Source organism: Passer domesticus, chromosome 2 (assembly GCF_036417665.1).
Source record: "Passer domesticus isolate bPasDom1 chromosome 2, bPasDom1.hap1, whole genome shotgun sequence".
NCBI classification, from domain to species: Eukaryota; Metazoa; Chordata; class Aves; order Passeriformes; family Passeridae; genus Passer; species Passer domesticus.
In genome coordinates this window covers 119,973,435-119,998,238 of record NC_087475.1, presented here as the reverse complement: position 1 = coordinate 119,998,238, position 24,804 = coordinate 119,973,435, and the positions used below count along the sequence as shown (strand labels likewise).

Here is a 24,804-nt window from a genome sequence, read left to right as displayed (position 1 = left end):
AAGTTACTACCTCTTACTGCCTTCTGATGAAATATGTATTTTACACTGCTGTAAAATAATCATGGCATGTGTAGCTGAAACCTGTGTGAATGGTGGCTGTGTTTGTGTTTGATTATTTTAAAATTCTGTTTTATTTATCAGAGTGCCTGAAGAAGACGATTTCTTGTAGCTTTATATGTTAAGTCAATGTTTTGCGGCTTTTGCCTTTTGGTTAAGTTGAGCTTGCAGGTGAGATGAGGGAGTTTGCACATGTGGAAGCTTTTTTGGATTTTACATTATATAAAAAGCAGTTTTGGATTTTACATTATGTATCTGTGATGCCTTACTGCCAAGGAATTTCACTTGTCCCAGGAAGTTAATTGGATTGACAGAGTTAGGAAAGCGTTCTGCTTTGCCTACAATTTTTTCTTTGTAGAGAAATGTCATGGAAAGGCTGATACACCAAATAATAAAAGCAGTATCAAATTTAGGATATACGGAAATTATAATTAATGTTCCTTCTTGTTTACATTAAGTAAACATTCTGGGGATTAAGTATTTTTTAAATATATTTTTCAGCTCTATTAGATTTAATTTTGGAATGTCTTACTTTTTAGGACAAGCTTAAAGGCATCACTATATGAGAACTCTAATATATTAGTAGTTTGTAGGAATATGTGCTTGACAAATAGCAAAATAAGTAGCAAGCAAATTGAATGAGATTAATTTGATGCAATGTTGCTGTTTATTTATAAAAATGGTGTAAATAAAAATAAGTATGAACTTGAATTATAAACCAGCAATAAATCTGACAAATTGCTGAGCTCACACTGTCTTCTAATAATAGCTCTGGTTTTAAATGTCACAGCTATAAAAAACTGAGGAAGAATAAAAAACATCTTGTTGAAACTAAGGAGTGAAGTGAATATTTTCTTCAAGCAGAGAAGTGATGGTGGTGTGAGTCTTAATAGCCTGTAGATAAAACCTGATACTTTAGAGTTCCCTTCCTTAAGAATGCACTGAACTGTCTTAGGAGATACAACACAGTGTGTTCCCCAGCCCTCCTTGACTGTTTTGGTTCTTGGGTAAACTTGGCATAAAAGCACATTAAACTTGTGGTTCTTCTTTTTGGAAGACTCTTGTAGTGGCAAGAAATAACTATTAAAGTTGGAAAAAAGTGATTTTGCTGAATGAAAAAAAAAAGGTTTCATATGTCATGAAGTTATAGTATTGTGTGTAAGCTGGAGAGATGTGGTTCTGACAGATGGGCCACTTGGTGGGTAAGGAATTAGGAGGATGGTCACACTCAAGAGTTTCAGTCAATGGCTTGATATCCAAGTGGACACCAGGGATGGGGTGGCCTCAAATTGAAGCAGGATGTATTTAGTTTGGACATTAGGAAGAAGTTCTTTACTGTGAGGTTGGTGAGGCATCAACCTGGAATAGGTTACTCAGTGAAGTTATGGTTGCCCCATCTCTGGAAGGGGTGTTGAATAATCTGGTTTAGTGGAAGGTATTCCTGCCCATGGCAGAGGAGTGGGAACTAGAGGATCTTAAGTTCTCTTCCAACCCAAACCATCCTGTGATTTTGTCATAGTATTTGTAGCCAGTGGCTAACCCTGACTGCAAGTGTCAAAAGCTGAAGCAGTTCAGGTTATGCAGGTTGGCATAACTAATATTCTGAAGTTAAATAAGGATTACACATTTCTATATGCATCTTGGAAATTCAGGATGTTTAGATCACTTGACAAATTGACTGTTTCATTTGCCATGGAGATCATGTTAGTATAAACTATTAGGTAGAATTGCGTTGTGGAAGTTATTGAATCTTTAGGTGTTAACCATTAGGGTCAGAAGCAGCTAAAATGAGAGGAGACTGGAATGGATATGTTACAGGTATTGAACACTCTTTTTACTATCCTTAAGGCATTTGTTTGTTATATATTTTTTCCTATTATAGGCTATAACTGTGTCCAGCTGATGGCTATTATGGAACATGCATACTATGCCAGTTTTGGTTATCAGGTTACAAGTTTCTTTGCAGCCTCAAGGTAGGTTTAAGTGCTCCAGCGTCTTCTCTGTCCTTTTCCCTTCCTTTCCATCCATTGAAATTGTTGCATGCAGGTGTGTGTTTGCAAGAAAGTGTATACTGGGAAGCAATGGCTTAGGTATATGCTCTACCTTCCTCTTAAATCTGAAATCAATTTGGCACAGTGATCAGCTGCTCTGTGAAATGCTTTCAACAGAATACAGACAAAAAGTTTATAAGTAACTTCAGCTGCCATAGCATATTCTGGGTAATCCACCTTCATCAGTCTTTATGCATGGGTTTTGGGGTTGTGGAATTCTTGGCAGGAGCAAACAGGGTGTGTATGGCTTTCTTTTAGGACAAACAAAACTATACACTGTTCACAATGAACTTAATTAAAATCATGACTCTGTGTGTTCCGTGGGAGCCCTTTCCCTTACTTGTAACAGACTGTACTTAGAGTTGAGGTATAGGGTACAATTACATGAAAAATGAATTCAGGTACTTGTTAAGAAAATTATTATACATGTGGAAGTAATTTTTTTTAAATTTTATTTTTGATCTTAGAGCAGATCAAGTGGCAACTAGGCTAAATTTAAATAGGCAGTTTTTAACTAGCTTAATTAGTTGAAAAAAAGGGTTTTGTGCAGTGGAGAAAAAAAAATAAGAAAATTGTATAGTGCCTAAAACAAATAACAAAGCAGGAGAATAGCAGATAGTGTATTTTGTGGTCTTTGTGGCTGTACATTTACTTTTGTAATCATTGTGTTACTTCATTCCAGCAATATGAATATATTCTTGTCCTTTATGAGCTAAGGAAATGTTCAGTATTAAATAGAAGCTTTAAGTTCTATCTGTTATCTTTTATACTGAATTTGATGTATTATTAAAAAGTGAAGAATAAAACAGACTATTTCTGCAAAACGTTGTGTGGATGATGGAATTCTTATAAGGAAAAACACTTTCAACTCTTAGTTTGTAAGCAATAGCTGCTGCTTAAGAGGCTGAAAAAATCACCTGTGTAGATCTGTAGAGTAGGTGATGAAGAACTGCTGACTCTGATCTAGTTTCCATGATGAAGATTCCGCATTGCCGGCCATGAGTCCTGATGGTACCACTTTGTGTTTTACAGCCGGTACGGAACTCCTGACGACCTGAAGGAAATGATTGACGTTGCTCACTCCATGGGCATCACAGTCCTGCTTGATGTGGTGCACAGCCACGCCTCAAAAAACTCAGAAGATGGTCTCAACCAGTTTGATGGTACAGATTCTTGTTTCTTCCATTCTGGATATAGAGGCAATCACCAGCTCTGGGACAGCAGGCTCTTTGACTATGCAAAGTGAGTATAAAATGTCACTTCAGCTGTGCTAGTGGTTATTATTTCATAGCAATTCTGTTAAAACTACACTCCTCACCAAGCTGGTAAAGTCATTTGGATTGTTTAACAATTGCAGTAGCTGGAGTTAAATTCCTCTACTTGCCTAAATCCTTAAAGTCTAACACTAAATGACAGTATTTCAATTTCATTACTTTTCTGTCATCTATGACTACTTATGTGCATTTTATATGTCATGTGCATTGTATGTATTACATAATGATGTCGTTATTTTTATTAAAAAACATATTTTTCTATAAATATAAATTTAAATACATGTTATATAGGCATATATAATTGTGTATTTTATGCATTTTATACATATTAATATTTCCTGCTATATATAGTATGTCATGTATATGTAATAAATGATGTTTGCATATAAAAATAAAATAGTAAGAAAAGCTGATGAAAACTTGTAAGCTCTGTAAACTTATTGACATACTGTCAGGTTGTTGAAATGTAGGAAAAGTTTTCCCTCAGGACATCTAACTCCATTTCAAAGAGCTTATGGAGGTCAGTCAACAATTAATACAGAGCAGGGGTCATTTTCAGTATACATTTCTAGAGATCCAGTGTGAGCAAGCTTAATTAACCAGTATAAATATAGTGTGTGTCAAAACATGTATTAATGCCAGTTGATTATTGGTACTTAATATTGTTTACTCTCTGTTCTCTGAGGTATTGGGGGCAAGGAGATTGATCTTGTATGTTGAATGTTTCACTGGTTTAAATGGAGAAACAGGCACAAGCAGCCAGCTTATTTTAGTCTCCTTCTCACATTTTTTTCTGTTTGTTGATCCCTGAACCACCTTGATTCTTCCCTTTCCTTTTGTTCCTCTAAACATTCCACAATAAGTTTTGTGTAGTAACTTCACAAGCTCCTTAAAGCATGTCTTAATAAAATTCTGTATATAATTGATTGCTTATTCCAGGATAGATTCTCTTATTTTCCCCCTTGAAATGTATAATCTGGTGTGATTTTATTAGTTGCAAAGGTATGTTTTAACCCTTTCAAGGTTGCGTTTGAATGTTCCTCTGGTGGCTTATCACAGAGCAACTGTAGATTTCTGGTCTCTTGTTAACATCTTAGTTGTTAGGGTTCTTGTGCTGCAGGTTCAATTTCCTTTTTTTTCCTATTTTTCTCCCTTGCTTGCATTGAATTGTCATGGACTGGATGGATCTGATTACACAGAAGTCATGTTACATAGCATAGGCCAATTGTTAATGGAACTCCGTGTCAAATAAGCCAAGAGACCAGTGTGAAAACTAACTGGTGCACTTCAGTACTTAGTAGGATGAGCTGTTCTTTATTTGGAACTTATTATTTGGGACAATTTAATGGGTCATTTCAGGGGGAGTTTCTGATGTGGTATATTGTGATTTAATTTTTAATCATGATTTAATTATTATAAGATGCATTTTAGTCCTTCCTATTAGGCTTTAAATTCATACTCAAGTAAATTGCATTTCAAATAATCTCAAAGCTTGAATATCAATATGATAGTATTACACATCTTATTTCATTTGATGCTTATGAGTAACCAACAAGTGTGTGAGTACCAATGTCTCTAGTGAGACAATGAAATGTGGTTATGGACCTTCCTCTGTTCTGGTTCTTCCTGCTGGAGAAGAAAGTGGTGCTGATATTAAGTGTTTGGGAGTATTTATAAATGAGAAAAACAACCAGCTCCTCTGTAGGTTGCACTTGGCAATGTTAAATATTTCTTCAGAAGTGAAGAACTGCCTGCATGGCTTGGTTGGGTCAGTGATATGTACCTGTGGAATTTCTTTTCATGCTGTGGCTTTGGAAGAGGTGCCAGACTGAATGCAGAAAGGGGGAAGTGGGAAGAGCTGTGAGCGGGAGAGTTTAGATTAGAGAATAGCAAAGACAAGAGAAACTGAAGCTCTGCACTGGATGACTGTGTGTCCCTTGAGGGTCATTTCCCATCCCCTCCCATCTCCAGATTTGCTGTTGCATATCATAGTTCTCTTTTCAAATGGTTGTGGAAACCTTTTCTTCCCCTTCAAGCATAGGATGCTATGAACTTTTCTAGTCATTAAGGAATTCTTTCATCCTCATACCTGATACAGTAAATATTCTTTGTGTTTATAGTCAAGTTTTAAGGCTGAAGAGTTAAAACCCCCTCATGGTCATTGTAAGTTTCACAAAAGTGATTAAAAAATAGCTTGCATTTTTTCTACTGTTCTTTGTATGTGCAGGTTCCAAGCAGAACTGAAAGAATCAAACTGACATTTCATTGAATATGTTGGATTTGTTTTTTGGCTTTTTTTTACCCAATTTAGTATATATTGGCATTCTGCTAATTTCCATACCAGTGGATGAGCAGCTCTAGTCTGGATCAGATGAGTATAAAAATCTGTGAGAGAGACTGAAGTTGCTGGCAGATGTTGAAAGTTTGCTCAAAATAAATGACAGCAAACACAGTCTGTTGAATGGTCTACAGAAAAGCTTGCTTGCTGAGTGAAATTTCTTCAGCTAGCACAGCCTTCTATCCTGTACAGAGCTTGTACTAAATCCCTTTCCTTCTGTAGTGGGAAGAGCTGTTAAATCTACAGGTACTTAAACATCAAATGCAAAGAATGCTCAATTCACTTTGGAATTGAGAGAAACTAATTCTCTACCGTGAAGGAGATTAAGTAACGGTTGCTTTATCAGTTTAGTCTGTCTACATTTTCTTTGAAAGCCAAGATGTAAGTGAGTTTATCTCACAGCATTTGCAAGATTATTCAGTTGTCTGTGAAGGGGACTGTGAATATTTGCTGTAACAGAATGTAGCAAAAGATCCATATCCATGCTAAAAAAAAAAAAAAAAGATTATATCCCTTGTGTACTTAAATACTGTTTTTTAGTAAAATTCACATAAGTAGAGAGTTGCTACAAGAAAAGCAATAGTAAACCTGTTCAGTGGAGGGCCTGGATACTGCATCTTTGCACCATAGTGCTACTTAAAAAGAAAAAGGCATATTTTTAATTTTAATATTTTAATCCATATTTATACTAGTGTTGTATGAAGCAGGAGCTTTTCTGTAAACTATGAATGATATTTTAAAATTATGCAGTTCATGGTGTTGTCACAGGAGAATAACAACTCAATTTCATTGAAATGAGAAATTGCAAAGAAGATAGCTGGCCAACAGAATACTTTTTGCTTAACTATTTTCAATAGAAGAATATAAACGTATATTTAAAAATCAACCAAAGAGAAACTTTTACTTTAATCATTTTCATAGTTCTTGCACATTGTTGTGAGTTTTTCTAAAGTCTAGTTCCTGGGTATTTTTTTTCCTCAAATGTTCTAATTCGGTGACTCTTCCTCTCCCATCATCTCCATCCTGTCTGTCTATATCTGTATCCATCCTGTTTCTCTCAGTAAACAACCCAAAAACCAGAATCACAAAACTTCAGTGAGAATTGCTGTTTATTTTAATATTTTCTGTTGAAAAGCAAACTTTTATATAATTTACTTTGGTTCCTGTTAATAATTGTGACATTTCTAGCCCTGAATTCATGACAGCGAAATGCTTTAGTGTAAAAGGGGAGGCAGAAGCTCTGGACTGGCTCTAGTTGGCATTGTACAGTTAGTTTTGGAGGAAATTAAAAGTCTCTGTTGTGTTCCTGTTAAAGGTAGCTCTCTTGAAATGCATGTAAACACCCTCCCATCTTAAGTACGAATTCTACTTGTAATTAATTTTGCACAAGCAAAGTATATTTTTTTTTTCCTCCTAAAATCATATTCAAAGGTTATTCAGCTGCCAGATTCATTAGAAATGATGTCGTACACCCTGGAGACCAGGTGGGATCACAACTAGAGTGGTTGATTGTGTTGCAATTTAAATTCATTTCTCCAAATAGCAAATGTGTCTAAAATAATAATCAGGCAAAACAATTTAAAAATAATTGAGAACAAGATATTACCTAGTAAAGATTTTTCCCAGAGCACTACATGAATAGAATGTGTAAATGATGTTGCCCTTCTAGACTTGTTGAGGTCCGAGAGTATTGTTTTGACTTTTAAGGCTTTTCCTGCCTCTTCATTAGATTTCGTTGGATTCTATTCTGTCTTAATCCAATACTGAATGTCAGTAGGGAAACTGATATGTTTCTGTGTGTCTTTAGAAATAATGGTAGAATTAAAATTCAAAGTTCATGTGATGCTTAGAGTTTGGGTGTTTTTTATTTTTTTTTTGGGGGGGGGTAGTTTTGTTTTTGTTTGGTTTGCTTTTTGTTTGGGTATTGGGGTTTTTTTGGAGGGGGGGTTAGTTTGGTTTATTTTGGTTTTTTAATACTGTGATGCTTTTCACCCGAACACTTAGGCAAAATTTTAAGTTGTTTCACAGTCTAGGAGCTGAATTTGGTGCAAAAATAAGATTGTTTTACAATGCAGTTTTGATTTTAATTAGTCCAGCTTTCTTCAATACAATGGTATGATCAGTAAGAGATTATATTGGTTGCAAGGATTTGGGGTCAGCAGATGTCCCAGCAGCTCCTTTGGGCCTTTTTTGAGGCCTGATTTCAAGGCTTTTTTGAGACAGGATGTTGTGTCCCTATTTTTGGGGTTAAAAATTGTAACTAAGCCGTGTAATGGAAGAAATCTCCTGTTAAGTTTTTTCTTTGTCAGTTTTATGAAGTTTCAAGTGACATCCATGCCAAATGTGCTTTGAAATGCTACAGGTAGGGTTTAGTGTATATAATAAACACTTTGTCCCATGAGCCACAGTTTTTACATCAGGGCAACAGATGACTTGCTAGTCCCCTGCTGCCAGTCCAGATGTCCTCTCTAACTCCGTTTTCTGAACTGCTGGTGGAACAGCTGATTATAGCTCAGTACATTTTACTTTTTCTTTTTTTTTTAATTCAATTTTTCTTAATGTTTGTTACAAACTGCCATAGCTCAGAAACTGCTTTTAACCTTGCTGTCAGTGCTGCAGAAACAGGGCAGCTGCCAGGTGTTGAAGCTTGTGTCTTTGTTCTGCTGTAGGTGGCCACTTCCCCAGCTTGCCTCTCCAGAGTGGGGTGGGTCACCTGAAGCTATTTTCCCCTTGTCCTGTGGTCCAGCCTCGGGCAGGTATCTCAGGTGCCCTCTTGCATCTAAAACATGCATCTGTGTTTGGATGCTAAGACAGTGGCCTTTTAAACACTGCCACCCAGTGTTTAAATCCTGCATTAACTTTACACTGGATATTCTGAGGAGAAAAGGTCCACTGATTTTGCTTGACTTCTGACTCTTTAAAGACATGTTTATCTTCCAACATCTTCAGCAGCTCTGTGTTTAGTTCTTCCTTAAACAGCTATTCTTCACCCAAATTGTTTTCCTTTCTTCTGATTGCCTACTTTGCCAGTCTTTATCTGCTACTGAGGTGATGATAGTAGATGGAATGAATTGATGAATTGGAACATGAATCTTTCAGAGTTTAGTGTTTGGTTAATAGGGTACCTGTCTGGGCTCATAATTCTCTAAACATAGCTGTACAGAATATTTTTGGTTTTGTTTTCCTTCAGTTCAGTGATGGATTCTAAATATCAGTGGAGATAAAGACTTATTGCCTTCTTTGGGGGCATACCCATGGTTTGTAACAGTTTTTAGGATGAAATGGATTCACTGCTACTGTTTATTGCTTACATCATTAGCATTTTAAATAGATTTAAGCTGATACTCTGGGGTACCATGACATTAAAGATTCTGGTTCCTTGCCTAATGCTTTTAAGGAAAATTGACACATGAGCCTGAGATACAGACTGCAGATAACACGGTGTGTGTGTTCTTGCCATCCACCTCAGGGGCCCTTTATTGACACACGTTTTAGAGTGCAAAGATTTGACTGCAAGCTTCAGGTGCACGAAGGATAGATAGGATTTAAAGGCTGCTAGGACACTCATTGCTTCTGAGATGACACTCTGCTGGCCAGGCAGGTGTCAGTCAGCTGGGAGAAAGGCGACTGCCACTACTTGTCACACACCCTTGATGATACTGGGTTGTCCTCTTCACTGTTTTGTGCCTTTCCATGTTCTTCCTTTTGAATCCTAGTGCTCCTAACAAACCTGTCTTTAACTTTGCCTTTTTATTGTGTCTGGCTCTAATCTAAAGACTTTTCAGGTTTCTCTCAGCTAAGGAATTTTCTTAGAAGCTGAAGCTGTGCAGGTTTTGAGACACAGTTTAAGACACAGGAAGAGGAGAAGGAAAAACAAGCAAGGGTGTCTTGAACATAATTAGTGAATCATATCAAGTTGACTTCCCAGAGTGTAAGAACTGAAGCTTTTTCTTCTGCAGCTTCTGAGGATTTAGCAAGGTGCAGGTGGCTTTCTCCCAGCTGCATTTCCAATGCCATGCCATGGTTGTCACAAATATGTTTTCACTGGGGAGAATCTTTGACCATAATTCCAGCTAGACTAAAGATAATGCAGTGAGAGAGGTTCTCAGTCATGTGATGTCTTTTTGGTGTATTGTTGATTCTAGGGTAATTACGATACAACAAGGATGTAAGTTGTGTTTCATTATGTAAAACATAAAGCTGTTCTGATTTTAATTCATTTCCTGCCAGTCTTCCTCTACCAAATTAGTTTAGGGAAGCTCTGTATTTAAAGATCTGCATAATATGCATTGGAATTTCATTTGGCTGGCAAAGATTATTTCTTAATGACTGTTTTAAGGAAGCACTACTTGCAGCATAATAGTCAGATTTTTATTCTTCCCCTCACCCCTCATAAATGTAATTATTTTGATTAAAGATTGTCTTTAAAAACACTGTCGGCTTATGTTCCTTAGCACTCTGTTTCTAATAGACTGGATTTTGATGGTGACTGTGACAGTATAAAAAAACTTGTAAAATTTAAACCTTAAAGTTTAAGACCTTTCATAACTAAAAATCCTTGTTTCTTTTTGTTTTCTCTTATTTTAGTTATAATTATAAATGCTAGTAAGCAAACACTTTCAAGTATGGGGACATTACAATTTATAAATTGTCTTTTTTGAAGGAAGTGGTTACTGAAAGCATTTACAGAAGAGATGATGCATAGGAACATACTGCAATGTAATCAGAAAAATTGAAATAATAGTGCAAAAAATAAAAGTTTCAGCCATGATCATATGATTTATAGTACATGCAGTTGAAAGCTGCTGTATAATTGCTTTACTTTTTAATTTTTAAAGTTTTTAATTAAACAAGCTTAATTGTTTTACTGTACTGTACTTTGGTATAACAGACTGTGAAGCTTTAAATCATAGGTGCTCTAAAACCGGGAGCTTTGCATAAGAATCAATATAGCTTTCTTTGAAGTGCCCAGTTTCCTAAATTAACCTCCAATACAGCATTCAAACCTCTGTGTGAAGTTGTCCTCTGTGTGAAGTGGCACAGAAAGTGGTATAGCAATAAAGCAAGATACTGAGATGTGATGAAAGGCACACTGAAAAGTTGCAGTCACTTGTTCAAAATTTTGTCAGGTAGCACATTTTGAAATATAGAGGTGACCACTTGTAGCCACTTAAGTTCGATCATATCTAGAATAAATGCAGTCACACTTACATGAAGTTGATTATGGTATTTTAATAAATATGTAAAATTAGCTAAGATTCAACACATTGCAGAGAATGATTTTGCATCAATCTAAATGCAGTAATGATTTTGCATTTAGTAATCCACACTCTAACTGACAACTTCCACGATGTTTTTAAGTGATTGCTGCAGCAGTTTACACGAGCAGCATCTGTTGTGAATAGAACATTGTGCTGGAGAAAAGGCTGATGGTTGTGTGAGTTTGAGAAGAATCTACAAATGAAATAAGGGATGTTGACTTACTTCTAATAGGGTTTTATCCAAAGAAAATTAAGGCTGGAGGAAAATTAGGCATGGTACAACTCATAGCAGGGAAAGAAGATGGAAACATTAACACAATTGTTTGGGGGTTTTTTTTTGATTCTATTATGTACATGTTGTATAATGCACAGATCCACTTGAAATCCATTTTTTGAAAGCTCGCTCTAAAGAGCATAAAATAAATAACAGGGGAAAAAATCAATTAATGGCTATGTCTACAAAGTTGAAAACAGTCAAAATGCTGTAGCGTTTCCAAAAGTCAGTAGTGTATGTCTGGCCAACAGATCAGAAATAATTTGCCACTAATTACGTTGATCTGATATATTACTTACAGTGTTGAAAGGGATGCCATGTTTCCTGGAGAATGGCGTAAAGACAAAAGTTCCTGTCTCTAGGAACTGTGATTGGAAGACAGAGATAGAGAGCAATGCATACAACAGAGCTGGGCAGCCTGCTGCTTCAGGGAGTAGCTGTCTCTGTCCAAAAAATTGTTTCCCACCTGTAGCCACTGGCTGAGATTCAGCTTAGGTATAGCCCTGTACTGGTGATAGGATTCCAAAATTTAGGGCATTTTTATAAGGACATACTCAGCTGTATAGAAATGTTTTCTGTAGGGGCTATTTAAATGCCAGAATGACTTTGGAGCTGTTGTTATTGAAAGAAATTTTGTTAGAGTTGATACTTAAGAAATTACTGGTGAAATTGTAAAGAAGATTAAAAAATTGTTCTACTGTTCCATTATCATAGTAATGGATGGACAGGGAGCAGCTTTTGGCCCTGTTCTGGCTGATGTAGTTACAGGGCAAGTCAGAAGAACTGAAATACTGTATCATGTCTAAAGTGTCTTAATGAATAAGCAAGATATTCTATTAAAAGCTTTATCCCTGGGAACAAAGCGAATTGTTCTATACCAGGTCAGGAAAAAGAGTAGTTTGTGGTTTTTTGGGTTTTTTAATAGCATACTGTATTTCCTTGGCTGTTTTCCCCATGGATTTGCTTTGGGCAGTTTCTTGTAAAAAAAAAAGTATTTTTATAGAGGTCTTTCTAGTTTGCCATGAGAACTGCAATCAAACATCTCTTTGTCCTGGTTCCTCCCTGGGTCTTCTTGTTGATGAGGGGGCTAACTCTTTATCCAATATTTGTATGTATCTATTTTACAATTCCTTGTCAGCTCTTGAAAATTGGTATAAAGTTATTTGGGAAAAAAAAATTAAATTAATTGCCCGTGTGATTAATTATTAGTTTAGATAGTTGTCACAAGTTTTTCTAAGTTATTCTACTACAATTAATGAGTTTATTTCAGGCAGAGAAAGCAAGTGTGCAAGTAATACTTTTTAGACCTTACCCCTTGATTTATTTAGTGTTACTGCACAATAATTAAGTCCTGTCAAGTCTAGTTTTAAGGATAGATACATGTGAAGAAATAAACAAGAATGAAAAAGCACATCCATAGTCACTACCGTGTGCTCTCGTAATTTTTTCTGTAGGAGACGACTTAATTTGTTCAAAGAAAGAGCTGAGTATTAAGTTCTCTGAAGAATTATTAAGTAAAAATGGATTTTTTTGTACCTATAATATATGTAGTCATTGCACAGAGTGTTTAACTGAGTGTATTTATCAAAAAGGTTCACAATGAAGAGAAGAATTCTCTTTGAGGTCTTTATTTTTATTCTTTATTCCTTTAAGATGTGTGAAGAAAGTAAAGTAATGACTGTTGTCACTTTCCTGATTAAATAAACACATAAGATTGCCTCTTCTTGGCTGCAGGGATTTATGTAAGCACCATAGAATTTGTCATTTCATTATGTGAAGTGAAGCCATTTTCCTTTCTTCCTTTCAAAAAAAAAAAAAGTTAGACTCTACAGCCTATGTTTTTAACCCACAAAGCTTCAGAGAAATTGGCACTGTTTATTTTTTTCTTCAGTGCTTTGGAGTCATTAACTTTTTCTCCTCTTGCTGTTTGTATTTAGCAGCATTTTGATTGCAGTGTAGCACACCTTTGATTAGGGCATGATATTTTAGAACAGGCTTATTATTAGTAGTATATCTAAATTTTCTGAGACAGTTCTCCAGCAGAGTAATAGAGAAATTGGTGTCTTTTGAGGAAAGAATCCATTTGTTATTAAACCACAACTGAAAGTGAAATCATCCCTATGAGTACAGTATTACATTTTCATACTCTGACTTTTGCAAGCAGGTGGAAGCAGTGCTAAACTCCCCTTTGTCTTCCCTCCCTTCCTTTCTCGCTCAAAGGCAAAAAAAAAAAAAAAGTGGAAAAAAATTGAAGTTATTGTTTCACTTATTATGACACCAAATTAGGCTGGTAAATAATTAAGAGTAATAAATAACAATAATAAAGATCATTTTTTCACAGAGTAAATATATGTACTTCACTAGCTTCAAGTGTCAGGTTTGTCTAAATGACATTTTGTGACTGTCAATATAGCCACAGGTACAAGCCGGAATGATTTCTTATTATAAGTAATTTAAATATAACAGATTTATTTTATTTTGCTTTAAATGGACTAAGCTTGGACATTCAGAAACAAGTTCTAAAGTTGGTGTTTAAGGAACCAAATTGCATAATCTTTTAAAATACTATGTGTACAGCTGCTTTTAGGAATAATGACTCAGTGAAATTTACTTTTTCTTATTAAATTTAAACTCTTGCCTTTAAGATTTCATAGATAGTTTCTATGTTCAAACAATTGATGAATTGGAGTAATTAGTCAGTCAAACACTGGAGAAAAAAATATCCCAAAAGATTTCCATTGATATTTCTCCCCATTTTCTGATTTGAGTGTTTGGTGTTTATTACCCGTGATTTTTAGACTATTCACTACCCTGCAATCTAAATTCTGTATTTTTCTTCCTACAAATTAGTTAGGGGCTTATAACCATCCTAGGGTGGATGTTTAAGCCCCATAGGTGATTAACAATGTGAATACTTTTTGGAGAGGAAAAAAAGTCGGCTACAAAACATTAAAATTTACAATATGAATGTTTCCAGGCTTCCTTTGCCAGCACCTTCTTGGATAAGGGCATTGGAAAAGGTGAAAATCTACTTTGACTTTGTTATAAGAAATTTCAAGGTAATTATTTTGTCATTGGGTTAATTGGGGAGGAAACTGAAAGTCTGTCCAGAAATGGGAAACAGCTTTCAGCTGGACGTTCTTTATCCAGCTAATAAATTGGCTAAAAAAGGTAGTGACTTACAGAAAGTAGTTCAAAATAACATTCTTATAAACTCATTATCTGTGTACTGGAAAGAGGAAATGTTTTGTAGGTTCCACCAAAAGTTGCTCTTAGCACGGAACTATCCTCACCCAAACTCTGAAAATCAAACATTTTATTAGAGTCCGTGGCTTAAGCAACTCATTTGCCAGCAGTGCTAGACTGTCAGTATATGTAAGGACAACTTGCTTTAAACTATTTCAGAGCATCTTAGATTTAGTATTCTTTGTATTCTGTCCTGGTCTAGACAACAAAACTTATTTTCTATAATATTATGAAGTTCCACTTAAGATATATTTTAATTTAAAGTTGCCATCATTCTGCTACCACATAAGCCAGGATCAGTAATAGTTGCACTGAAATATGATCTGAAATAGAGGATATTTGTAGTAGGTAAATAGTTGTTTTCATTTCAGTTAAATTCATGGCATTTCAGTAAAAGACCTTTGTGGTAAAAATAAATACATATTTCCAATGCATGAAATATACTGGTAGATCAATATTTCCAAATGGAAATCAAGTAACAAGTAGTGTCCCTAAAGAACATATTGGGATTGAACTTTGTGGATGGCGCCAAACTGTGGGGTGTGGCTGGCTGACTTGAGGGAAGGGATGCAGGACATGGAGCAATGGTTTTAATCTGGAAGAGTAGATTTAGATCATAAGGAAGGACATAAGAATAAAACTTTTCATGGGGAGAGTGATGAGACGCCAAAGAGGCTGTCCAGAGAGGCTACGGATGCCCCATCCCTAGAAATGTTTAAGTTCAGGTTGCACAGGACTCTAAGCTGACTATGTCTCTGCGAGTGGCAGGGGGGTGTGTTAGTGTAATTATTTTTTTCTCATAAACAAAACAAAACTACTAAAGTACATACACACATTTTTTTTCTATTAACAATACACCATAATTAAACTTAAAACCTTCTACTATCTCACTGAACATATTTTTCTATAATCTTAAAGTCTATTTTAATTAAAACTGGAACTATTATTTAATATCCTTACTTACTATGTTATTATAACTGTTTCTACTTTCAAACTTTGTAGTTACAGTTAATTCTCTATTCTTTCTCTTTCTAGTACCTACTCTCCTAACTTTCTAAAAACCTTCTTAGCTTTACTAGGGGTGAAGGGGCGTTGTGACTAGATAATCCCTAAGGTCCCTTTGGAGACAGATCATTCTGTGTACTGTGATTTTGTACAAGATCTCATGCACTAATCCATTATTGTAGAAGAACAGAAGTTGGTTTAAAATTACCAAAGGGTTCTATTGCCTTGCTGTGTGAGTTTTCTTTCCATTGTTGACTTAAAAATGTAAATAACTCAAAGCTTTTTCAAACGTGGACGAATGTGTTGTTTGCAAACAACTTTCTAAGAAAGCTTTAGGCGGTTGAATATGTTGGTGTTTTGTTTTGGTTTTTTTTTTTTGTAATTTCTATTTAAGGACACTAATTATTCTCTTAATATTTTCAAGATACTATCTGGGGTTTCCATTGTAACAATTTAATTTCACTGAATTAGTGGGAATACAACTGAATACATTTTAGCACAGTGTCTTTCCCACCTGTCTTTTGTGGAGCTTACAAATTTGGTGGTTCAAGAAAGATAGTAGGTGTGGTAAAATGTGTTCAGGTCACAAGAAGTTTTAAAATAGGTGCATAATACTTGAAAAATAGACTAATAGATAAAAAAAAATATAACTCTGAATCAATACAAGAAACACATTGTAGGTATTTATTCCAGAGATGATTCAAATAATATTTTTGCCATGTATTTTACTAACAAAGCTACAGTCACAATCTATCATAGATGTGTTTATTGTTGTCATATTTATCTTCATGAAGTACAAATTATATAGTCAAAATGACAGTATCTAGTAAGAAATTGAGATTAAAAACTTGGTGTCTTTGAATGCAAACCTGTTTTTCAGATCTCTTAGATAAAAAAGGATTTATGAAACATACAGAAAGTGTATTTGCAAGTTCACAACTCTGTTGGCACAGCCCAGTATGAGCTAATATTTTTCTTTAATTACATTTTTGAAGAATGTAACTTGAAAAAGTGCAGCAACGAGAGAAATACTGTGCCGTGCTTAAGAATGGATTTCTATTTAGTGTGAACTCTGTACTTCAGAACTTCTGTGCTGGTTTGTGGAAATGCAACAGCTTTTCATTCTGTACTTACTCAAAGAATGTCTGCTGCATTCCTGGGTCAGCTTTGCCAGGTGGCTGCTTCCCCTTGCAGATTCCCTGAATCTTGTGTTGGGAATGATCTAAGACAGTCTTCAGGCTCTTCAAGCTTTCCACTGGAAATGTTTTTCTTTGAAGGTAATAATTCATTGTACAAACTTTACTGCCCTCCATGTCAAGGTCTGTCACATAACTGAGCAGTCTCATCCCACAGTGCTGAAAGGAACATTTTGAACTGTATCCAGAGCAATTGCAAGGAACATTTTGAACTGTATCCAGAGGAATTGCTGATGTTGAGGATAAAATCTGGAAGCATGAGAGGAAGTAATCTAAGCCTTATATTAGCTAATGTTAGTATAAAGAGTGAACTTTCCTTAGCCCCTGCTTCCCCAGGGTGAGAAATCAGTAGATTGCCATTCAAGACATGGAGTCAGTATCTCAGCAGCTTCCTGTGTTGTCTGTACTGGATGATGACTGATAATGAACACTTTCACTCGTCTTAAAATTTTCCTATCCTTCTGTAGATTTGGCATTGGTACCAACTGCCTAGTTGGGATGAAGGAAGGGTAGACTTTCAGTCAGTAAAATACAGACAGGCAGCTAAGTCTTCGGCAGTTCAGTGTACTGGACTCTGAGGGACTAAAGTAAAAGGATATTCAGATAATATCTTCTGAGGTGATGTCCTAGGTTGGTAAAATGCAAAAGTTTGCCCCTTTTTCAGTCTTCTCTATGTGAGACTAACTTACATTCCTTATGAGGTTGATTTTACTATGTTAACAAAAAAAGCAACAATTTTACTATGTTAACATAAAAAGCAACAATGCTTTGTTGCTTGAGGATTAAAGTTTTGATTTGGGAATTGCAAGGTAATTATTTTAAAAAAATTGTAGTAGTATGTGGATACTTGAATGGTAGATTGTGAAGATATTGTACAAGATATCATAGTACAGATGAACTTGAGCCTCACACCACTGCAGCAACTGTGATTTGCCATTATCTGTACACAGAAAAGACTTTTCAATCATCAGTGCTCTCTAACTTTCAGGAAAAACAGATATTTTATGATCTGTTGGTACTAATCCTGGAATTTTCTCAAGGGCAGAGGTCTGGTATTTCTTTGCTTCTCTAGTGCTTTTATTTGGGATTTTTCAAAGTGTTCTTTTGTGAAGAATTCTGCTTCTTAGCTGCTTAAATACCTGTTGCTATTCATTAGCATTAGAAAAAAAATGCCACTGAATTCAAATTAAACCAGTTTGAATTTGCATTTTGAAGATACAGGCATAATAGAAATGCTTTAAAGATTTTGTGTGTGAACCAGAAACCTTCTCAGTGTCCCTTGGAAGTCACTTGTGTAAGCATAAATTAGGGAGCCAGTATTTTAAAGTAAGAAATGAAATTAGGTTTCTAGAAACTACTGTTTCAGGCTTTTAATAAGATGGTTTTGAGAAAGTAGAGCTTAAAAATGTTAACAATTGGCATGGGAGTTAATATTTTTGTCACTGCTAATGGAATGAATTGATTTTGAGTATAATATTTTTTTCCTAAATAGAGAATAAAGAAAGTTGAGGATAATTATTGTCTATTCTGATACATATATAGTAGAATACTATTTCAGGAGAGAAAAAGCACCTCACAACAAAGCATTTGAATTTCCCTTGATTCTTTACCAGTCCCCATCTCAACCCGTGCCATTTTCTGGATAAAGTTCATGATAGTGATTTGTTTAAAATCAAGTCACCTGATGTGCAATACTTTGTAGCTATTTGTACACTAGATTTAGACTTATTTTGAAAGCAAACTCAGTGCTGAACAGTAAACTACTGTTTAAGTATGGAAATAATGAATTGCATTACATTGTATGCAAATTCTGACAATACATTTTTAAAGTTGTGGTTTAGTGGTATTTTGTAGAAAAGCAAGTTTTGTTTGTTAATGTGCAGCGTTGATTATATGACCAAACAAACTTAATATTGTCTAAGAGGCTTATTTTGGGAGAACATAACTTTAAATAATCTCAAAGATTTTTATGTTATTAGTGTATAATTTACTTGGGTAGAATGTAAATGGGACAAATGCTAATTTATCCAAATCAGAGCTGAAATCCATGTAGGCTTTATCAGCACTTAAGAGTTTTGTAATATTTTTGATACTTTCTCTATTTTCGAATGTGTATGCCCTGCAGGTTCTCTTAAAACTGAGGCAATTGTCTTCGGTACTTACTTGGTTTTTTTTCTTTTCTATTTACCTGAGGAAGCCCACTGAGCAAAAAGCATCAAGAGTATTAAATTTCATTACAATAAGTACCTGCCTGCTTTGCCTCCAAGGCTGTTCTTATATTCACATTTTGCAGGACCTAACCTTTGCTGAGTAGTATTTGAATTATTGCTTCCATTTTATAAGGCAAATGACTGAATGCCTTATTTGATACTAGTTTACTCTTACCAAGTGTGGATAGGACTAGCCATAAAAATGTAAGCCTAGGACAGCGTTGCTTACTTGCAGGTTATTTTAAACCCGTATATAGTCCATAGTTCATTTGAGGAGAAAATTTTTTTGTGCAAATAGCATTTCAGGAAGGTCATGTGAATATATTCATAAACATGTTTAATTCATTGGCAAAATATGAGGGAGAGGTGGTGCAGAATTAACTGCACAATTAAAATAAGATGTCTTTACAAAGCATTGATGAAATGTCTAAGCAATCAAAAATTGGGAAATTTTTGTTTCACCTTGCTGTATGGTACTGCTTTGTACCAACAGAGGAAGTAGAATTTTGAGGGGGGAAAAAGTTAAAATACTTTCATGAACACTTCAGAACTACTTGTTCTATATGAATAAACTGTGCCTATTTCTAAGAATTCATTTTGCCAAAGTAATTATTGACTATAAGTCTAATAAATGCATAGTGCTATTATATTGTTTACAGCATATTGAAAAAAAGTGCTTCCTCCCTACATAGCAGTGGACTTTGAGGATTAGGATTAATGGTTGCAGAAGGGCTGTTGTGGCACTGTCTGGTGTGGCACTCTAGAATTCCAATTTTAACTAAAATGGAAAACCCTCTGCCTCTTCAAAGCTGCTGCTCTTGTTCGCTCTCAAAACAAACCAGACCAAAAAAGCTGCATAATAACCAGTGTTCTGCTTATTAGAATTTTTAAATAGAAAAGTGTAAATATATAAAACATGATGTGGATGATGTATAATATACATTAGTATTGTTATTATGCATATATATATATATATATATATATATATATATATATATATATATGTATATGTAAAGCCAAACTGATTCTCCTATGACAAATAGCTGAGGGAACTCAGACTAGTTTGGAGAAAAGAAGGTTCAGGAGAGACCTTACTTGTCTCTACAAGTTCCTGCCAGGAGGGTGTACTGTGGTGGGATGGGTCTCTTTGCCCAGGCAGCAAATGGCAGGACAATAGAACATGGCCTCTAGATTATATATCAGGAAAAATGTCTTCAGTGGAAGGGTGGGCCTGTGTGACAAGCTGCCCAGAGGAGCAGTGGAAAAACCATCCCTGGCAGCATTAAAATTGTGTGGATATGGCACACCCAGGGACATGGTTTAGTAGTAAACACTGTGTTGTTAATAGTTGTGCTCAATGATCTCAGAGGTCTTGTCCAACCTAAACCATTCTATGATTTTATATGTTATACATATAATATGTATATTTGTCTGTGGTTTATGAAGAATTCGCATTTTGCCCACAAAAAGGCACAGAAGTAATTGCAACCCTGCATCCAGTTAATTTACCACTATTAACTTTTGCCTAAAAGAAATCAATATGATTTAGTTTGTGAAAGGACTTCAGATCTTTACTAAACAAATGCTTCGAAATTTAAAAATAGTCCTTTCACTTTGATTTCTCATGACATTTTTGTAGTACTACTTAAATAATTAAAGACATTTTTTCCTGAAGGCTGGCCTTAAAATTCTCAAATACTTTTGAGTTTTTTAATTTTAATGCAGGGAATAGGATGTTAAGGCTTAAGCAAAGACGTCTTCTGCCACAACTATTGATATAAGTATCAATTTTTTTAACTATTAGAGAAAATTTTAAATCACACAGTAACTTATCTGATACAGTCTGTAATTATGTAATTTTATCAGCTTTGTAATTATGCTGGCATCAATAGATCCTCAATTTCTGTTGCTATGAATAAAACCCTCTTCCTGGATTTAGCAGTTAATTCACTGTTTGTCTCTTCTGGGGACTGATGTAAGGGAAATTATATGTTACCACTGACCCCTTCTGCTCCCAGGTTATCATACACCCCAAGAGGACAGCTCTTTTGTTTGTTGTCTGCATTTTTGGAGACACAGTGCAGTTTGGATTGCCAAACCAAGGTTCTTTGGGTCTGTTTAAGACTTGATTACATTCTGTTGACTGATAGAGCTCAGTATGTTGCTGTGGAATGCTGTTCAGAGTAACTGGAGTGTGGGTGTTGAGGACTGTGTAGTGCTGGGAGTCAGGACTGTCCCTTGGTCTAAACACTGCCACACTGCTTCAGCTTCTCAACCCCTTATGGCTAAAGAGGACTTGGCATCTTGGCAATGATTTTATGCAGATGACAGAGGGGAATTATTGTGATTGATTAAGGAGGTTGAAATAAAAAGGGATTTATTATTGCTGTTGTTATTTTCCAAATAGGATAAGGCTGGTTACCATTTTACATAACTTCAATCAACCAAAGTGCATTTAAGTAACAGGGAAACTGCTCCGTGCTCATAAGGAGTGGTGAGAAAAAGAACACCTCTGTATCAGATCTAGATGTTTAGGCCATTAAATAGCTTGTACCAGATTTCCTGGAAGTTAGCATTACAGTTAGCAATGTATTTATTAAACTGAATGCCCATTTCTTTTTTTAGCAATCTTTTGATTGAATTTCAGCCAGTCAGCTGTTGAAATGTTTGGGGGTAATTTTAGAAATAAAGATTTAGCAATTCAGTGCTACTATGTCTTAAGTTAATTAAGCACTAAGAACTGAAACAGGTATATCATCATAAAAGTCTGTATTCTTATAAGGTCAGCAGTTCTCCAATACATGGTAATAAATGCAATTCCTGAAGGTCAATATTAATATGGTTCAAGAATTACATCTTCAAACTGTATGAGACACAGCCAATATTATTTTTTGTCCGTAGTGACAAAATTAACTAGTTTAATTGCATTGCTTGCATCTAAATATTTCATGTTCATGATGGACTGGAATTTAAAATGCTTATGGTGAATCATTATTTTGCTTTTTTTGTTAGTATAGAGGAAAAAAAGTAAATAACTAGTGTGTCTTATAAGCAATTTCACAGGTTTTCTGCTGACCTAGTATGGGAAAGTTGTTAAATTTCTCATCACCTCATGAAACTAGGTCATCTAGGTAGATGTGCTCATTTCACTTTTTCAAACAAAAAAATCCAGTTTTAATAAATGAGCTATGGGCTCCAAGAGTGAAGGAAAAAAATCCAGCAATACTTCTCTGCAAAGACCTTCTTTGTTTTGAATGTCTGAGTGAATACTGAATTACTTAGATTTCTTACACTGTAAATCATTCTGTTCCTTAATGATGATACAGCATAACCTTCCTGTCTTTGATGATGCATGCAATGAAAGAACTCCCTCAATTTTGATATATGCATAAGTGTGAGATTTTTAGGATAGAACTTAAGATGTGGCTTTTTTCCAGAAGAAATTGCATTCCTAATGAATGCTATCCCGTTTCCATATCTGTCTGTAAAATAGAGGAATGAACTATTTTAGAAATGTTCCTGGATTACTGCTTCTGTGGTGGTTGTATCTCAATTATGCCTCTTCAATTTTGGCCTCTGCTGGCTTTCTGCAAAGTTATTTGTTCTGTCAACTTCTATGCCTAATACTGCTGTTCCCATGAACAAATTGACTTGGAAAAATGAACCTCTGTATGGTTTGTGTGATTTGCATGTCTCAAAAAATCTGTTATTCTGGTTCATGTTTTGGAGCTGTGTAGTTATCTCTCTAAAAGTCAATATGGTTGCTATACTTGATATACTTCTTAAAAATTATCCTAAAGCTGATTTTTTCCCATTTTAGACTAAAGTAAGAGATTAAATGATTATTTATTTATTTATTTATGACCTTCTCTCCCATGTGCAATCAGATGCTTGGAAAACATCTGCTGCTCCTACTCAGGTTTTTGATCTCATAAATTTTCTGACTAATACTTCGGTGCAACAAATTCATCTTGTTTGTTCTTATTTTTGTCACTTTTTCATCTAAAAGTCATTACAATTTACGTTCTTGCTGGTTCTCCATATTTTCCCAAAGATCAATCTTCAGTGCCAACAATGATGGAAAAAAATTACATTTGTTATCCATTTTGAGACTTTTGTGTATGTTTTACAGATGTACAAATTCTCTTCACCATCTTAAGGACTTTAGGGTTATAAAGTCAAGAAGTTTGTAATAAGAAGAAATAACTTTTAAGTCTGGATAGTGCTTGTCATAGTTAATGTAGTCTTTGTGTGTGCATTATCCTAATTCTGTGCGAGATACTATTTTTATTTGTTAAAATGCTGTGCTCTTTTCTCACAGTATTTAGCTTGCAGGAAATGGCTTTCTGTGAATTTCATGCTGAGTCAAAAAAAGATACAGCAAATGTTTGCACAAAATTGCTTTTTTGTGACCAGATTGCAGGTTTGTAGGACTTTTGATACTTTTCTATCCCTTTCAATATCAGAGCAATCTCAGTCTTGTTCATTCGCTGTAAGCCATCTCACCTGAGAACTAATAAATATATGAAAGGTTCTTCAGACAAGCTCCTGAGATCTTCCTAGTGACTTGTTAACTTGTGAATTGGATGATTTGAAGCAGAGGAGTGTAGTAATGGAACAGCAACAAAAAAAAATCTTGTCATGTAATGCATGCCCAGGAAAGGTGTTGTACTGTGGGAATTCACAGTGAACTGTTTCACATTTCCTAAATTTGGGGGTTTTGATTTGGTAATAATTCTGACTTTACATGCACAAGTGTGTATCTCTGTGCAGTGCATGTATGCAGAAAGATAAATATTGAAATTCTATGGAGGTTAATAAGAATTGGCTACTTAGTGAGGTCAGGATTTGACTTTATAGTGTGTCCATAGCCTCTCATCTTTTCTTCTAATACCACTTACTCAGGACTTGAAGCATCCTTCATATGAAGAAGTTTTTTGGCAGAAGGAAAGTGGTGACATTTGTTTGTCAAAATGGAGTTTATTCCTTGTGTCATAATTTCTTCCTGAAATTACTGTTTCTGATGTCTGTTAAATGAAATGTAGAAAGGGTCCCCTTCACTACTCTATGCCTACCACATGCATAGGTAAATTGTGGTGTGGTTTGTGCAGCATTACCCATTCTGTCTCACCCAGAGAGCATGGCTGGAGAGACCCTGCCTGCTCCTGGGCTTTTCTCTGAACAGAAACTTGGTAGGGAGTGGAGTTCTAGCTATGCTGTCTTGGGAAACAGCTTAGTGAGAAATTGTAGCCTTGGCAAGTGTTGAAGATGTGGGCAAAACCAGTTTCATTACATCTTGTGTTGGCTGATTGAGATGGGTCTTTAGAGCTGTGGCTTGCAGGAGATGCACATGAGGGTGTCAGAGAGGGCTGTACCATGGAGGGTGAACAGGAGAAAGAACATGTGGGTGTCTTTTAAAGCTACAGAGACCAATGCCAAGGGAGAGCAGGTGATGAATACTAGGAAAACTGCTCATGAAACTATTTTATTCCTTAATATCAAAATCTGTTTGTGAATGTTTCCACACGTTTGTTCATTTTGGAACCTCTTTTATATTTTGATTTCATCTCCATGCTTTGTGCATGTGTGTGTGTTATATCACGCCTGATATTCTGAACTTCAAAATATACCTCCTCAACTTTTCCTTGGTTTACTTTTCAAATGTGTAAATTTGCAACACAGTAGGTGATTACGTGTTCTGCTGGTGACATGTGATTTGTCATTAATTGGGAAGGGCAGCTTTTCAACAGCAATTATGCCTTAAAATTGCTATAAGTCCATAAAATCTTGGGGAGAAGTTCTTGCCTATTAAAATTTTATTTCCTTTTCTATAACATCTTTTCCCACAGAGAGTAACAATCTTCAGAGAGGGAAAGGAAAATTACACCAGCA

The 24,804-nt window shown here is 35.4% G+C and overlaps 1 protein-coding gene across 1 annotated transcript in view; it reads left to right on the top strand.

Annotated features, from left to right (window-relative positions):
* GBE1 (1,4-alpha-glucan branching enzyme 1) overlaps positions 1-24,804 on the top strand; it is a 136,417-nt gene that overhangs the window by 58,448 nt on the left and 53,165 nt on the right. The window contains exons 6-7 of the mRNA XM_064410946.1: positions 1,940-2,030; positions 3,141-3,350. Of these exons, the coding sequence (XP_064267016.1) occupies positions 1,940-2,030; positions 3,141-3,350 (301 nt within the window). The remainder of the gene's footprint in view (positions 1-1,939; positions 2,031-3,140; positions 3,351-24,804) is intronic.